At 39.0% G+C, this 18,117-nt stretch overlaps 1 protein-coding gene across 1 annotated transcript; it reads right to left on the bottom strand.

Moving 5' to 3' along the window:
- Positions 1-14,766: 14,766 nt before the first annotated feature.
- On the bottom strand, positions 14,767-16,466 carry LOC148769168 (uncharacterized). The gene is made up of 2 exons (XM_088820910.1): positions 15,671-16,466; positions 14,767-15,589 (listed from the first exon to the last, which is right to left on the bottom strand). Exons 1-2 carry the CDS (start codon positions 16,331-16,333, stop codon positions 14,927-14,929), a joined length of 1,326 nt encoding a protein of 441 aa, XP_088677036.1. The 5' UTR covers positions 16,334-16,466; the 3' UTR covers positions 14,767-14,926.
- Positions 16,467-18,117: the final 1,651 nt, after the last annotated feature.

The raw sequence follows: 18,117 nt of genomic DNA, 5'->3' as shown, positions 1-18,117 counted from the left end.
TCCCCTGAAGCAGTGCAACTCCGCCTTTTCAAGCACTCTCTCCAAGGAGCCGCAAGAGAATGGCTACAAACTCGTGCACCGCATTCCATCTCGTCTTGGCCCCAGCTAGCACAGCTCTTCATGAATACGTACAACTCCCCAACCAAAACTGAGAGAATCCGGAGAGAAATACAAAACTTCTTACAAGAAGCCGGTGAAGCGTTGTTCGAGACGTGGGAGCGATTCAAACAATTAATTCGGAGATGCCCGAATCACGGTCTTCAAGAGTGGCGGCAACTTCAAATATTTTATGATGGATTGCAAGATAATTCGAGAACGGTGCTCGATTCAGCAGCGGGCGGTATGTACATGAGCTTAACATATGACGAAGCTTACGAGCTTTTGGAGCGGATCGCAAGGAACAAATACATGCGGGCATCGGACCGGTCAAATAGCGGAGCCAATAAGACGGGAGGAATTTTAGAGTTAGACGGAGTCACCGCAATCACCGCCCAGTTAGAAAAGCTATCAAAGCAAGTTGCAGCTTTGCAGACCCAGCAAGTCCATGCAATCCAAGGTCCCGACCGGTGCTTAGCAGAAACAGAGTCTCTAAATTACGTGAATGACACCAACCGACAACAGAGGAACCCGTACTCCAACACTTATAATCCGGGATGGAAAGATCACCCCAACTTTGGATGGGGAGGAAATCAGCAAGGACAAAGGCCAGCGCCCGAATTCCAAAATCCACCTCAAGCTCCGACCCAAGGAGTTGACCTCGCTGACATCTTAGCGAAATTCATGACGTCGACTCAAGCTTCCATTCGAAATTTGGAAACACAGATGGGTCAGCTTGCAAACCAGCTAAACGCGAGGCCATCGGGAGCACTGCCGTCGAATACGGAAGATCCTCGGAAGAACAACATAGAGCAGTGCAATGCAGTAAGTTTGCGAAATGGGAGGCAATTAGAGGAAGGTCCTAAAAAGTCCGTTGCACCACCGCCTATTGTAGAGGAGCCCAAAGAAAAGACCGAGGTCGGGCCAAGCAACACAAAGATCGCAGTAAGTGAATCTACTCCCAAGGTACCCTTCCCTCAACGTTTTCAAAACTCCAAGCTTGATATGCAATTTCAGTTATTTTTGGATTATCTTAAAAAGTTGCATGTTAATATTCCTTTTGTTGAGGCACTTAAGCATATGCCGAATTGGGTTAAGTTTATAAAAGAACTTGTATCGAAGAAGATGAGGCTTCCGGAGTGTGCAGCAATAATAGACTTAAATGAGCAAAGTAGTGCTGTCCTTTCAAATAAAATTCCACCGAAGCTTAGAGATCCGGGCAGTTGTACCATTCCATGCACAATAGGTACTAGGTATTTTGGGCGGGCGTTGTGTGATCAAGGGGCGAGCGTAAATTTAATGCCTTTATCAATTTATGAGAAATTGAATTTAGGAGAAATTAAGCCTACTTCCATGACCTTGCAGCTAGCCGATAGATCTTTTACTCACCCTTTAGGTATAGTTGAAGATGTATTGGTCAAGGTAGATAAGTTCATACTCCCGGCCGATTTTCTAGTACTAGACATAGAGGAAGATGAAAATATTCCCCTTATTTTAGGACTCCCATTCTTAGCAACCGGTAGGTCAATTATTGATGTAGGAAAGAGAGAGCTAAGAATGAGTGTGGGGGAAGAAACAGTGATCTTCAAGGTGTACCGGGTGGATGAAAAGCCTATTACGGCTAATGGATGTTATCTTCTTGATGAGGTAAGTGATTCTAAACTTTTTCCTGTTAAATTACATGATTTAAATTTTTTTGTGGATACTAATGTGCATGTAGGAGAACAAAAGAAAAGGGTTGAGTTGGTTACAACACCTACTCAAAACACCGTGATAAAAGACGATGTTGGCAAGCCTCATGACATCAAGAAGAATAAATTCAAGGGCATTCCTAAACGAACCAGTCGAAAGAAGAATCGGATCAACCCATTTATTCAAGACTTTCTCCAAAAGGAAGTAAGGAGATGGGTTCAAAAGCTAAGGAATTGAAGAGCAAGAACAAAGTCTGGCTGAAGACTGTAAACTTAGCGCTTCTCGGGAGGCAACCCGAGCTTTCGTTTTTCTTATTTTATGTTATTTTAAATTTTTAGTTTTGCTTTCATTTTATTTTATTTTTCAAAAAAAAAAAAAAAAAAAAAAAAAAAAAAAGTTTATGGGCACTAATTAGAAGTTTTTATTTTTCAGGGACCCAATTGCAATTATTCACACGGCCGTGCAAGAAAGAGGCAGAAATCTCACACGGCCGTGTGAGATTTCGGGGAAGCTACTGCACAAATTCACCAAATGGCACGGCCGTGCGGATTTTAGGCCATAATTTCGCACGGCCGTCCTAAATTAAGAAGGGCTACTGCCCAAATTCACCAAATGGCACGGCCTTGCGGATTTTAGGCCATACTTTCGCACGGCCGTGCGAAGAAAAAAAAATAAAAAAAAAAATAAAAAAAATAAAAAAAAAAAAGAATTTGGTTCGACGCATCGATGAATTATTATGATGGGAGATGGTCAATGTTTGATGATGAGATTACTTGTTTTATGTTGATAAGGAGTAGATATTTGTTTAGCTTTCGATTCAACGGAACGTAGAAGTGAATTATTGCTAGGAATCACACTTTGTGCATTGTTTTGGTTGAATGTTTTGCATTTTAAATTTGGAATTTATTTGTGCTCAATCATGCTTTGTTCGGTTTTAAATCTCACCTTAGGACATTTATGATACGAAGTGTTGATAATAAGTGATTTGGGATATGATTTGGGCCTTCTTTGAACCGTTTGAGCCTTTCTAGCCTACCTTTAAATTTGTATCCTTCGAACCTTGATTTGAGCCTCGGAGAAAAAAGGTGTTCTTTCTTTTAGCCAATTGTAGAAGGTGGAAAAGTGGAGATTTTTGAATAATTATCCCTTGGAGTTCGGTCGAAATGTTTTATTAGATCTTTCTTCTTCTTCGAAAAAAAAAAAAAAAAAAAAAAAAAAAAAAGAAAAGAAAAAAATATATAGATATATATATATATATATATACGTGCATCTTTATATATATATATATCTAAATTCGATTCGAAAAAAAAAAAAAAAAAAAAAAAAGAAAAAGAAGAAGAAGAAGAAGAATAGATTAGAAGGGAGAAATAAGGACTAGTGGTTGAATTGTGTTGAAAACTCGATCCATTGCCTCAAGGCAAAAGTGTTGACGTGTGAATTTTGGAGAGTCGAGTTTATTAAAGTCCCTATAGGTGAATTTATTGTTTCAAACGCCTAGCTTTCAAATTTTGGCGTAATCACCTCAATTCAAGAAAATTAGCCACACATTCCCATATTACCTACCTCGGACCAAAGAGCCTAACAATTGAAAGCCACAAAGTCCCAATGATCCCAATAGCTTATTGTTCAATATTAGTTGAGTAAAATAATTTGGTGAGTATTTGGAGTCAAATATATGCATGTAAGTACAAATTCTTTCTATCTTTAACTTGCAAATATTGGATATTTGAAGCAATTGTATGATTTGTGGTTTTTGGTAATAGTGAGTGACTAAGTGCCGTTGAATGTTAAGCTTGCGAATACCTAGGAATTATCATCACAATTGCAAGTTCTGAAAACGCGAAGTTGACCAATCGATCTATGTAATGAGATGTATAGTCGTGTTTTGTGTCTTTACATTGATTTTACTTGAGGACAAGCAAAAGTTCAAGTTTGGGGGTGTGTTAAGTGTATATTTATACACTTAACTGTACCTTTTAATTGGAGCTTTTGATGTGTTTTTACGATAATTGGTGCTTAATTTGGTTATTATTTGTATTTTAGGTGCAAATTGAAGAATTGGCAACTTTTGGGGTGAAAACTGCAAATTCGGAGAAAAAGTGGGCCAAAAGTGAAAAAGCAGAATTCTGGAGTATCAAGGACCGCGCGGCCGTGCGGATTTTAGGCATAAATCTCACACGGCCGTCCGGATGGTCGTGATGGCGCAGTGAAGGAATTTTAATTACACAAGGAAACCCGCCCTATTATATTTTTGCACCCTATTTAAAGGCCACAAGCACACAATTAGGATTATCTTGGATCTTTTACTTTTTATCTCAAATCTTTAGGTTTTTATTTTTCATCTTTCTACACGCGATCAAGGAGCACAAGAACGAAGACGAAGACTTGACGAATCTTCATCCTAGTTCCCCTCTTTGACTTTTATTTATAGCTTTTATGACTTTTATTACTTTTATTATGTTTTTCGTTATGAGTAGCTAAGTTTTTTTAATCTAGGATTTTGTTGGAACCCTATGTAGGGATTGCGAACCCTTTTTCTTGAGATTATGCAATTATGATTTTATGATTATTTCTTCTACTTGTTATGATTGTTAGTGCATGAACTTGATCAATTTATGTGCTTTATCTGTGATTATTGGGATTGACTCGACAGAGCTATTTTGATAATTAGACGGTAAGTAGAAGAACCTTCGAGTAGTTTTCACCGGATGAGTGTGTCAATTGCATGTGGTGTCGTAGACATACAGATATCACCTTAGGTAGCCATTTACGAGACTTGTTAGTTAATGCTTTACTCATAATTGGTTTGCATAGACATATAGTGAATCGCTTATGAATAATAGACTCATAATACACGCGACAGCGGGTTATGAGTAAATTAGTGTCTCGGGTTAATAATCATGAATCATATATTTCATAATTGAGGGGTTTTGGGTGAGCAATTCTTGCATAGGGGGAAGATAAAATCCTAGGTCCGTTTTAATTGATATTTTCCCGTGTTATTTGCTTTCTTAATTAGTTTAGTTGTTTAATTAATTTAATTTGACAAACTTGCGTAGGCTGGATAAAAATCATAATTGTTAGAATTTGGTACTTAGGATTAGGTAATTTGCGTATTCCCTGTGGGATCGACATCCGACTCTCACGAGTCCACTTTATTACTTGTTTGCGATACGTGCACTTGCGTGTTGGTATTTAGCACCCAACAACCATGCAGATATCTAAGAACTCGCTTTGCAGCTCTAAAATGATTCTGACTGGGCTGCTGCATAAAACGAGAGTAAACTTGCTGCAAACATCATATCAGGCCGAGTAGCTGTCAAGTATAATAGGCTGCCTACGAGACTTCTATATATTGAACCGTCTGCATTTTTTGCCCCATCTTCCTTTTTCAGCTTTTCAGTTGCAACAAGAGGTGTTGCAACATCTTTGCAACCTTCCATTTTAAATTTCCGTAGCATATTTTCAGCATACTTCTGCTGTCCAATAAAAATTCCAGTATCGAGTTGGGAAACCTCAATACCCAAAAAATAATGTAGCAGCCCCAGATCACTCATCTCGTAAGTGCTCATCATGTCGGATTTGAAACTTTGAATAAATTTGTAGTCATTTCCGGTAACAATCAAATCATCAACGTAAATGGACACAATGAGAATGTGAATTCCCTTCTGAAGCACATAAAGTGTAGGCTCACTTTTGCTTCGCTCAAATCCTTTCTTCATGAAATATTTATCAATCTCTTCGTACCAAGCACGCGGTGCTTGCTTGAGCCCGTAAAGTGCTTTTCTTAACTTGTAAACTTTATTTTCAGCTCCCTCAACATGAAAACCTTGTGGTTGCTCGACGAAAACTTCTTCCTTCAACATCCCATTTAGAAAGGCGGACTTAACATCAAGTTGGTATATTTTCCATTCCTTTTGTGCCGCAAGTGCAATCAGGGTACGAATTGTCTCGTGGCGAGCAACTGGAGCAAAACTTTCGTGAAAATCAATGCCGGGTTTCTGGACAAACCCTTTAGCGACAAGCCTGGCTTTGTGCTTTTGAATGCTTCCGTCTTGATTGAACTTTGTTTTGAATATCCATTTCAAGCCGATAACGTCCCTGCCTGTTGGTTTATCAACTAGTTCCCACGTTTGATTTTTCTCAATCATTCGCAATTGTTCGTTCATAGCATCGACCCAAACATCTTGTTTCTCAGCTTCTTCAAAAGATTCAGGTTCTATCGCAGAGAAATTGCACGACTCGTAGACTTCTCTCAAACTGCGAAACCTTTTTGGAGAGGACTCTGGAGAAGAAGAGGATGATGAAGTTTCAGAGCCTGGTGTTTGAGGAGAAGCTGGTTCTTCTTGTACTCTGGCAACTTCTTTACGATTTTGAACCAAAACAACGGGCATTTCCTGCACTCTTTTATTTGTCCAATCCCACGAAGCTTTTTCATTGAAAATAACATCTCGACTAACAATTAACTTTTCAGTTTCAACATCATATAATCTGTAGCCTTTCGTTTCGTCGCTATAGCCAATAAAAATACATTTGGTGCTTTTGTTATCAAATTTGATCCTTTTTTCTGGAGGTATATGAGCATAACAAATGCAACCAAAAATTTTAAAACGACTTACCGATGGCTTCACACCGCTCCAAGCTTCAAATGGCGTTAGGTTCTTCACTGCTTTAGTAGGACAGCGATTTAGAACATAAACAGCTGTGTGAACAGCTTCGGCCCAGAAAATCTTTGGCAATTCTTTCTCCTTTAGCATTGACGTTGCCATATCAACAATTGTTCTATTTTTCCTCTCCGCAACACCATTTTGCTGCGGTGTGTAGCTTGCTGTCAATTGCTTTCGAATGCCCTCATTCTTGCAATAACTCTCGAACTCATTGGAAGTATACTCGCCGCCTCGGTCACTTCTAATAAGCTTGATTCTCAGACCACTTTGGTTTTCAACAAGTGCTTTGAATTGTTTGAAGACGCCGAAAGCTTCAGACTTCTGCTTCAAGAAATACACCCAAGTCATTCTTGAGTAATCGTCGATGAACGTCAAGAAATACTTGTGGTCGTTGAAAGACGGAGTCCTCATTTGCCCACAAATATCTGTATGAATAAGCTCGAGAGGAGCTTTGGCTCTCCAAGATCTTCCTTTTGGAAATGGCAGCCTAGCTTGCTTACCCATTATACATTCTTCACAAGGTTCACCATCTATCTCTATTTCCGGCAGCCCGTGGACCATGCCTTTTTGCCTTAAAAGCTTTAATCCATAGAAATTTAGATGACAAAAACGTCTATGCCACAACCAAGAATCCTGCCAGACTTCAGCTTTCAAAGCATGAATTGTTTCATAATGAAATTCAATAGGAAAACTTCTCTTTTCCTGCATTGTGACGTGTGCGATGAATTGTTTATTCTTATCAAAAATCTTGCAGGCATTATCACCAAAATGGAGATGATAACCATTCTCGATCAATTGACCAACACTGAGCAAATTTACTTCAATATCAGGAACAAATAGGACCTCGTGAATGTACCTTTTTCCCCTTTTTGTTTCGATAGAAATAGTGCCCATTCCCTTAGCTTGAACAAGTGCACCATTGCCCAGTCGAACTTTAGAGCTGATTTTATCCATATCGAGAAATATTTTCTCATTTCCTGTCATATGATTACTACATCCGCTATCCAGCTGCCATTTTTTTGAATTTTCTTCTAGAGCCGATTGGCAAGCATAGAACAAATTTGCCTCCTCAATCTCTGTTTCTTTTGTAATATTTGCACGATTTTCGAATCTAGGCTGATTTTTGTATTTGACGCGACAATCCTTTTTCAGATGACCAAATTTTTGACACCCATGGCATTGCGGTTGACCAAGATATCGACAATCTTGTGTATCATGGTTCGTTCTTTTGCATTTTCTGCAAAATAAATTTGAATCCTTGGAATGCGTACCTTTCTCGTATTTTGATTCCGTACTTCTGTTGTGCCAAGCATCTTTTCTTGGACCACCCCGATCTTTCCTTAGATCAGCCCCTTTGCTGGAGTCGTTTTTCTTGTGCAATCCAAACGACAACTTTGACTGGAAAGCACTTTCAATTGAGTGAGTGTTGCGCCTCGATTTTCTCTGTTCATGATTTTTTAATGAACCCAAGAGTTGCTGCAGGGTTAGTGTAGACAGATCTTTCGTCTCTTCAATCACAACCACCATGTCATCGTACTTCTCCGGCAAACTGTTCAGGACTCTTTCCACAATGGTCTGGCTTGATAAGTTTTCTCCAAGTGAATAAAGTTGATTCACTACTTCCGTGACTCTTGATGAGTAGTCTTGAATGGTTTCAGATTCATTCATCTTTAAGTTCTCGAAATCCTTTCGAAGACTTTGGATTTTTAAGGCAATTAGCTTGCTTTCACCTTGAAATTCTTGTTCTAAAATTTGCCAGGCAGCTCTAGCATTAGAAGCCGCCATTATTCTCGGAAACATTGGTGCGGTTACTGCATTATGTAACTTTGAGAGTGCTTTTGCATCGGCAATACGCGTCTCATCAAGCCTTTTCTTTTCTGCATTTGACAGTTGGCTTGCATCTTCTGGCTCCTCGAATCCACTATCGACGACACTCCACAATCCTTCTGACATGAGATACGTTCTCATTTTAATTTTCCAAAAATCGTAATTTTCTCCCCCAAAAACTGGAATGAAACAATGTGATGATTCTGCTGACATTTTTTTTTTTTAATGTTACTCCCAGTTCATACAAAAGAACCTCGCTCTGATACCACTTTGTGAGTTTGCAAAGACAAACTGAGAAAGAAAATATTTCACTCGAGTTGCTGCGGCAGAGCTCAAAACTAATATTTTTATTTATCTCTAATTGGCTTTTCTCGTTCTACACTTCACATAGCAAAAAATGCTTACATATATATACTTAACAATAGAAAATTCTAGACTAGAAGAAGACAAATGGACACATGCTAGATACATTTGAGATAGATACATTTGACTGTTATTACTCCTTGATGTGTTATTCGAAGAGTCTAGTGCATTATCTTCCAACAGTATTTAGGGTTTAGCGTTTAGGGTTTTGGATTCGCAAAATATATGGCTGTACGTGTACAACTATATACGTACTATATGTATATGCATGCGTATACATGCCTAATTTAGCCATCCAATACTCCGTTTCACATTATTCTCGAACAAGTTTGTCGAAATTAAATTGAAGATTCAAATAATGTTTTAAATGCTCTAGTAATGGAAATAATTCAAAAACACACGAAATTATTTACGAAATCCATCTTTTCAGATTTCGTAATAACTATCTATTGACTTTCCTCCCATTTCAGTCTAGATTTTGCAAAACCATTCCTCGATTCTATTCTCGTATTTGCTAAATCTATAATTAATTTCTTAATATGTTGTAAACCAAGACAAGAATTTTATCTATTTAACCTCGTTTTCATTTGGGTTATTTCTCACTGATCTCTCAACATCTTCAAGCCCTTCCGAAATATTTTCTAAACTTATTTTCCATCTACAAATTTTTTGTTTCCCTTTTTATCCGGGATATTTTCTATAAAATTTAAAATGTCACATGTACATGGGAGTAAAAAAAATCCATCAGCGGAGGAGCGTCCCGTAATTTTGGCACTTGAATATCCAAAATTCGATGCATCGAGCTCCGTTCGTCGACCGAGGATTCCTAAACACCCCTTCACTTATTTTGCTGCTCGGTTGTCGCCTTTCATTGTTACTATAAAGACTGGAGAGGTTGCTTCCTTTATTAATTTTCTGTCTCCTTTTCATTTTTTTTTGTGTGTGTTTTTTTATAACAAACTCTCTGCAAAAGTTGGTTGGATTGCTCGCAAATGAATGTGACTAAAGACATAGTTCATGTTTATTACTGTTTTCTACTAAAGTATAAAAATGATTGGCTTTTATTGAAATAATATAATTCTGTTTTAGGGCAAATTACGGCCACCCCTGATTTATATTCAAATTACGAAATTTCCCTTCTTGTTTGGGTAATTACAGTCACCCCTCAACTATGTATTATCTTACGAAAATACATATCCAGATGTAAATTTAGGGATGTTAAATCGGTAAAACTGAACAGAAATTTCGGAATGCCAACATGTCATAACGTTTACCGAACTGTATATACGATTTGGTTCGGTAAATAACCGAATTACATAAATCTTATATAAAAATATTTAAAATGAGGGGGTGGTTGTAATTACCCAAACAAGAGGGGTTTTTTCGTCATTTGGCCATACCTCAGGGGTGGACGTAATTTGCCCCTCTATTCAAATATTTGTGTGTTTATCTGTGTCTAGTTATCTCCCCATTCATTGGTTTCATCTGTCCACATATTCTGATTTTTATTTTATTTTTCTATTTTGATTTTTGTATACAAGGTAGGGTACTTTTGCTTCTCTGTGTTGATTTGATTATCTGGATTGTGAATTAAAACTTGAATATTTTATCTAGCTTCTATAGAAAGTGAATTAATATGAGTCCTTTTGGATACGGCCGCATTTATTTGACTCTACGATATGTTGTCCTATCGCAATTTAAAACGACACGTCTAGTATGTTTTTATTTTTATAAATCTCTATATTGTACCACAGTCTGATATTTTGATCGGATCTTAAAATTATGATAATCTCCTAAACGTGCAACTTTAGTGCAATTTACGATATTCCTAAGACATTTTCTTTTGTGCATACACGATATCTTATTTTATTTTATTTTTTGAATATTTTTTTGTGTGGTTTTAGGACATTGGGAAAAGGATACGACATTCGAAGAGTGTAACCAGTCGAGCGGTGGAGGTTTGTCAGTGGAGGGATGTATATATACTGTATCAGGCGATATAACGAATCCTAGAATATATATAAACGGCTCCTCGCCAACTGTATTTGAGGTAATTCATTCTTTCCCTACCATACATCTCTGTACATATAGTAGAGTCGATCGTAAGTATTTGTTTCTTCCTGTAATAGTTTTCTCGCTACATAATGTAAGATATAGAAATCCGAAATAATATATAGCAGAATATGATTAACTTTAGCGATTTAGCTTGATTCAATAAACAATGCAGTGTACTAGATTTCGTCATTTAGCGGGGAAAATCGTGCAGATTTAGTAACTTCTCTGTGCAAATAATTTTTAAACAATGTATCATTTCTAAAAGAACAATTAAATTACGTACTTTTTTTTTTTTTTTTTGTGTACGATATAATTATCGAAAGGCATGAAAAATGGGGGCAACTATTTTAAATCCCAACTTTTGCTTAGTTTGCACCAAAAGGCGAATCCCTCGCCCTAGGGGCCCGACAATGATTGATGGAGGATGTAAATCATGGTAACTCAACGTCCCGTTAAGGTAGCGGACCCGGACCTGGTGCCCACAAGGAACCAACCCTCATTTGAAGTTGAAATTCCCACACTGCGGCTGCCAGGATTCGATCCTAGGACCTTGCACCAACTTACCACCTCCGGAACCAGTTGAGCTACACCCATGCGGTACCAAGTTGAAAACCACAATTGAGTACATATTTATAAGTTTTTTCTTACTTTAATACCAAAATAAAAATAAAAGTACAAAAATACCCTTTCATACAAAATATTAATTACATCAATTTTTCTTTGAAATTACCTATTTGAAAACCAAATAAAAAAAAAGAAAAAAAAAAATCAAACACAAAAAAAAAACGGCCAAACCTTCAAACCTCCCTCCGTCCACCCCTCCCACGCCGCCCGACGCCGCCGCCGCCGCTCCAACCATCGCCGCCGCCGGACGCCGACGCCAAACACCGCCGAACGCCGCCCAACGTCGCCCAAAGCCGCCGCCGTCGTCGTCTTCGAATAGTAAGTTATAGTTGTTTCGATTTTTTTTTCTTTAATATTTATTTAAGATTTGATTGTTTGATATGGGTAATTAGGATTTGGTTGTTTTAGGTTAGAATGATCGTTAATTAGTAATGGGTGCATCTGATTTCAGTCGATTTGAGCATTGATTTGAGATTCGTGGGTCGGTTCTTCGTTCACCATTTTCGACCTGTATATGTCGATTTTTGATGAATTTTCGACAGGTTGATGTCGAAAATTCATCAAAAATCGACATATAGGTGTCGAAAATGTGAAATTGTTGAATTTGGGATTTTGGTAACTCGACAGCTAGCTGTCGAAATTTGGATGAGTTTTCGATAGGTAGCTGTCGAAAATTCAACCAATTTTCGACAGCTAGCTGTCGAATTACCATGAATTTGCGACAGCTACCTGTCGAATTTGAACTGTGAATTTTTTTTTTTTTTTTTTTTTTAATTTGTTTTCTTTCCTATTTTTATTTGCTTGTGTTTATATTATGTATATTAATTTTTATTTGTGTGTTATTTTGCAGTGGAAGAACCACGTGAACCTCGTATACCTCCGACTGTCTCGAACCGTAAGAAGAGGAAGGAATTATCCGATAGAGGCAAGGGCATAGCAGTCACGACCAAGAAAAAGACCACAACCAAGAAGAAGTCTGGAGAGGGTTCTTCGTCAACGAATCCGGTGCCGGCTCTACCTTCGACTGTAGAAGTTGGTGATTCGAGCAACGAACCGGTCCGAGGTCCCGAGATACCGGAATTGTACACAAAATTTGATAAGCACATTGCTTATCATATTGTGAACGGAGGGCCAAATCGCTCGGAGCGCGGCTCAGAATTTCGAATTCGAAATCACACAGGAACTTTGAAAGGTTGGGAGCCGGCGCCGTTTATTACAGAGGTAGTACAAAGATGTGGATTAATGTCAGTTGTACAAGCATCGTACAACACTGTGGACGGCCATCTACTTAGAGCCTTCATAGAGAGATGGCAGCCAGCTACCAACACATTTCACTTACCTATCGGAGAGATGACCATCACACTTGACGATGTGAGTACGTTGGTCGGTTTGCCAGTTGTTGGGCGTACCGTATCTTGCGAGCGTTTGATCCGTGATTCCAAAACGAAGCCCAGTAGTTTGATGTTCGAGTTGCTAGGTGAGTACCCGGACAATGTAAACAAGAAGAAAGCGGTGAAGTTGGAATGGTTGAAGGCTAAATTTAGCAAAGTGACCATGAGAGATAGTGCGGAGAAGAGGACATACGCCATTCGGGCGTATTTGTTATTTTTGCTCGGGTGTACTATACTGTGCGACAAGACAGGAAACATGGTAAGCGTGGAGTATCTAAATCTTGTATCTGATTTGGATAGGATCGGCGAGTATGCTTGGGGCACTGCATGTCTTTGCCGGTTGTACGATGAGCTTTCCTCAGCCTCACAAAAATCAACGAACTCGATGGCTGGCTGGCTGACGCTCTTTCAGTCATGGATTTACGAGCACTTTCCTTATTTGGCGGGTGGCACATTGAAGACGGAATTCGAGGGGCCATTAGCGAGCCGATGGGAGCCTCAGTCAAAGACTACTTCAACGCCTGAACGAGCGTCGTACCTGCGATCTCGATTAGATGATTTGATCCCCGATCAGGTAAAATACCAGTTTAATAATTTGTTATTACTACTTAAGTAGGTTTTTAAATCTAATTTTTTATTTATTTTACTAGGTCGTATGGTCACCGTATACGGCTATTCGTGATCGTTTCCCGATGCCAGATTCTGCTTGGTTTAGTGGGATGATATGTTGCATGGACCACTTCGAGGCATATCATCCGGACAGAGTGTTGAGGCAGTTCAACCGGGTGCAAATCATTCCAGGTCGTGCATACATGTCAAAAGATATGTACAAATTTCTAGTTAGCAAAGGTCGACCGGTCCAGAACTCGATTTTCGTTGCGTACGGCGAACGATTCTCTGATCGGTGGGAGGAGTATTGTCTGGACGAGGAGTCGAGGTCCGTTGAAGTTGAACTCGGGGAGGCGGACACTTCGCCGGACTACATGAATTGGTTCCGACCCAGATGCATGTTACAACTGAGTAGGCATGGAGCCCATCCACCTCGACCCCAGGCGGATCGACCTCGACCCAATGAAGCTCGTCCAGGGGGTGGTACCGATAAGGAGGTCCAACTTTCACAAATTTTGGAGTTGGTGAAGGGTACACTTAGCGAGGTGCGGGGACTTGCGCCATCCGACGCTCATACGGTCATGTGGGGGACCCTAAATGATATTGTCAGATTGATCGAGCTGGATGCCCCACTTCCACCTCCTTCGAGCTCGTCGGATGCCCCACCACCACCTCCAGGTAGCTCGATAGGTCCAATTCCACCGCCATCGAGCTCGTCCGATGCCCCACAGGCGGTTGTGAAACGCGTGTTTAGTAGGAAGAAAAAAATACACGATTAGTCTTGTATTTTTTTAGATGGATGTTGTTTGATGGATTTTATTTGATTTACTTGTTTTGTTCATTTGGTTTTATATATATGGATTTTGGTTGTTTTGAATGAAAATATTTTTGATAATTTGAATTTTTTTTTTTGTCCAAAAACACTTAGAATATGTTTTTTTATCTTACATTGCAATATATTTGGGGTTAATTTCACAAAAAAAAAAATGCAATTTTTTCAAAAAAAAAAGTTTGATACAGATCCAATTCGACAGCTAGCTGTCGAATTTCATCTGTATCAATTTTTTTTTTTTTTGAAAAAATTGCAATTTTTTTTTTGTCCAAAAACACTTAGATGTGTTTTTTATGTTACATTGCAATATATTTGGGGTTAATTTCACAAAAAAAAAAAAATTGCAATTTTTTCAAAAAAAAAAAAAAAATTTGATACAGATCAAATTCGCCAGCTAGCTGTCGAATTTCATCTGTATCAATTTTTTTTTTTTTTTGAAAAAATTGCAATTTTTTTTTTGTCCAAAAACACTTAGATGTGTTTTTTATGTTACATTGCAATATATTTGGGGTTTATTGCATGTTACAAATAAAAATTGCAATTTAAAAAAAAAAAAAAAACATAGTTTTTTCAATTAAAAACACAACACTTAATAACATTGAAACTAGCACCAGTAACTTTACATAGTTTTGTTCGGAGAACTATCACCATTGTCTGATATAGTAATAATCTCGAAACTCTCTCGCGTGGCAACATTTTGACCTATTAGTTCTCGAAATGCTGTAATCCGACCATCCATTTCTGCAGGCTTCCAACCATCAGCTTTAGGATCATGACATCGGTACCAATAATCGGCGATAGGAGGTATTGGACAATTCTTGTTCAAGACAACATGCACGAAGTGACAGTTGTCGACGAATGCCATTCCGTGCTCTTGTCTCTCGCTGAAAAGCTTTGGATCGCTCGATAGAGGAAGGAACGTGAGACACTGATACTTGGATAAGTAGACAAGCACAATATTGTATGTTGAAGCAATTACATGACCCATATTTGGAAAAAAACATCCAATGATCACGAGTTGCAGGAACATCCCAGTTACTCACAATAGCTTGCATGCTTCTAACGGTTTCTTCGCCACGGTGCATGGTCGTGTAAGTGGAAAAATTAGAAGTCAACTCCCGTAGCATGTCATCTCGCACTCGACCCCATTCATCTTCTCCAAATCCCATCATAGAGGCAACTGCCCGAAATCCACAGTGTCCATCTGAACCGACATTGATGATTTCTCGAACGTGCATACGAAATCGTGGATGGATCGTGTCAATGTACTTATTCTTGCCGATCAAACCTGGTGGCAATCCCACATCTGCATCTTCAAATAATGGTTTGAACGACTCTTGCGTCGGTATAGTGCTTTTTCCTGACTCTTCAGTTGGTATAGTGTTAAAAGAATCATTCGAGTGCCCTCGTAATCTCATCAGTACAGGTATAAGCTGCAGTATATTACACTTCATTACTCAGCACAATTATAAAATACAACTTCAATGAAATGAGACGATAGTAGCGACATTTACCTTTGGAGAACAACTAGCTTGCTTCGATTTTTTTTTCTTTGGCTCCACATACTCAAAATGTGATTTGTCCCGAGTGCTTGATTTGTCTTTCCTATTTTTTGCCGGTCGACCTTTGCTAACAACTTTTTCACTTGGCTCCGTAAGGTTAGTCTTCTCTGGGTGGGTAAAATGTCTCAAATGGTTGCGCAATCGAGTTTTTGCATCGAGATCGGCACATTCAAAGAGCTTCTGGTATTCCGATAATTCTTCGTCGATGGTTGGTAGGATGACTTGGTCTGTGGTCGCGACGGGCTCCATACTCATGTGTTTCCAATACGAGCCTATTAACTCAAGTGGGATAGGACATTTGTTCACAACAACATACTCATGAAGTTCATGGCGACATGGTAGACTGTGGGTTGTTCGGATGGCGCAACTACAACCCATATCGCTCGGTTGCAATAGTTTCGCATTGTCCACCTCAACTTTGAGTAGTTGCAGAGCGTATTTTGAGATACTTCCACGAAGCTCATTGTATATCAACGTTTTGAAAGTGTGCTCGTAAGTATTTTTACTTACTTCAAAGGAAGCCTTGATGTCATTGTGTTGTTCGACAATTTGATTGTGGACTTTCGTATACAAATCCACAAATGTGCCAGTTGAATTACGCACATCCCTTTTCATTCGTCCGTGTGCCCCCTCCACCCTATTAGAAGTGTACGTTCCAAAATGAGTATACTTATTTGTCCACACCGATACAAGTCTCTCCTTGTACGGATCCAACCATGAATTAGCTACATATTCTATAGCCGGGAGATTACCGATAAATGTTCTTTTCAAATCCTCCCATTCCTCATTGAACTCCTCTATGGTATTTCTTTCAATAAGAGCCGAAAAACTCGACTGAAATTGCTTCCATTTGGTGATGTCCTTTGGGAACAATTTCTTACAATTGGCCACTATATTCTTGTTCACATGCCACCGACACAGCAAGTGATGACTCGATGGATACACATTGGCCACTGCTTTCATTAAACCCAAATCTCGATCTGTTACAATGCAATTAGGCCGAGGACAACTGGTCATGGCCTCCTTCAAACAACGCAACGCCCATTCAAAATTCTCCGTCTTTTCGTGGTCCAAGTATGCAAAGGCAATTGAGAACGTCTTGTTGGTACAAGTAAAACCCAGAATCTCAAGAAATGGGAGTCCGTAACGATTGGTCTTGTACGTGCAATCGATGACGAATACGTACGGATACGACTGTGCCAACTTAATGCATTTCGGGTGGATCCAAAACAAGTCGGTAATCGCATTCAACTCGTTCGATCTATGGTACGAGAGGTATTCATCTTCTTTCAACTTGACGAACAATGATTGCACTTGAGATCTCCCATCCAATTCACTGAAATTTAACTTAGAGATAGTATTGTAAACTGTCTTCATACCAGTTACATTAGACGGGTCCTTTTGCTTCAATGCTCTTAGAATTGCCCTTGGTTTCACCATTGCTTTCTTCATAGTGTGAACAAAGGAAACATCCTCCTTTGATAATCTTCCAGCATAAGAGTGTCCGTGCAAGTTTTCGAATAAGTTGTGGTTGTGAATACCACTATGAACATCCAATTTCCACTCAGCCTTTTCATCATCCTTGTGTTCTCTTGTCCCCTTCAATTTAAACGGACAATTGCATTTCTTTGAACCGGTGCTCCTTTTTCCCGGTCTTTGATCATCTTCACCTGGTACCTTCTTGCCAACATAATGGCCCCCACGCTCACAACGAACAATCACATACGGTGTCCTACGTCCTCTATCCCCGTCACTCGAACCCCCAATCATTAACACCATTCCAATTCTTTTACATACTTCACGAACCCATGCCAATAAAGCTTCTTTTGTTGGGAATTTTTCTGACGTGGTAAATGAATGGGTGCAATCGATCTACACAAAAGTGTCGAAAATATAAGACAAGTAAATTTGCAACAGGAACCAAATCGACACTTAAGTGTCGAAAATTACCCACATTTTCGACACTTAAGTGTCGAAAATAGAGCTAATTTTCGACGCCTAAGTGTCGAATTATGATACAATTTTCGACACCTTAGTGTCGAAAATTTGGGTAATTTTCGACACTTAAGTGTCGAAAATTGTATCATAATTCGACACTTAGGCGTCGAAAATTAGGGGTATTTTCGACACATACACGTCGAAAAATAAGGGTATTTTCGACATGTATGTGTCGAAAATACATGGCGAGTTTTAAAAAAAAAAAATTTCAAAATCGATGTTTTAGCTCAAAAAATACATGAATACATACCTGAATGGGTTCTCCTTGCTCGTAAACTACCATTCTATTGTCATTTGACGCCATTTTGCAAGTTGTGTAAGGTTTTGATTTCTTTTGTTTTGGGGTTTTTTAGGAGGGTTTTTGGGGAGGGAGAAGAAGGAGGTGGAGGAGGTGAGGGGTT

This window comes from Erythranthe guttata, chromosome 7 (assembly GCF_056151865.1).
Source record: "Erythranthe guttata isolate IM_541 chromosome 7, IM_541, whole genome shotgun sequence".
Classification (NCBI taxonomy): Eukaryota; Viridiplantae; Streptophyta; class Magnoliopsida; order Lamiales; family Phrymaceae; genus Erythranthe; species Erythranthe guttata.
This window is presented reverse-complemented; position numbering and strand designations above follow the sequence as displayed.

Bases quoted from the DNA above. Each gene is read 5' to 3' on its own strand.
- LOC148769168 (XM_088820910.1), bottom strand. From the start codon at position 16,333: ATGAAAAGGGATGTGCGTAATTCAACTGGCACATTTGTGGATTTGTAT. The intron at 15,590-15,670 runs GTAAATGTCGCT...AATATACTGCAG, and splicing joins AAGCTAGTTGTTCTCCAAAG to CTTATACCTGTACTGATGAG.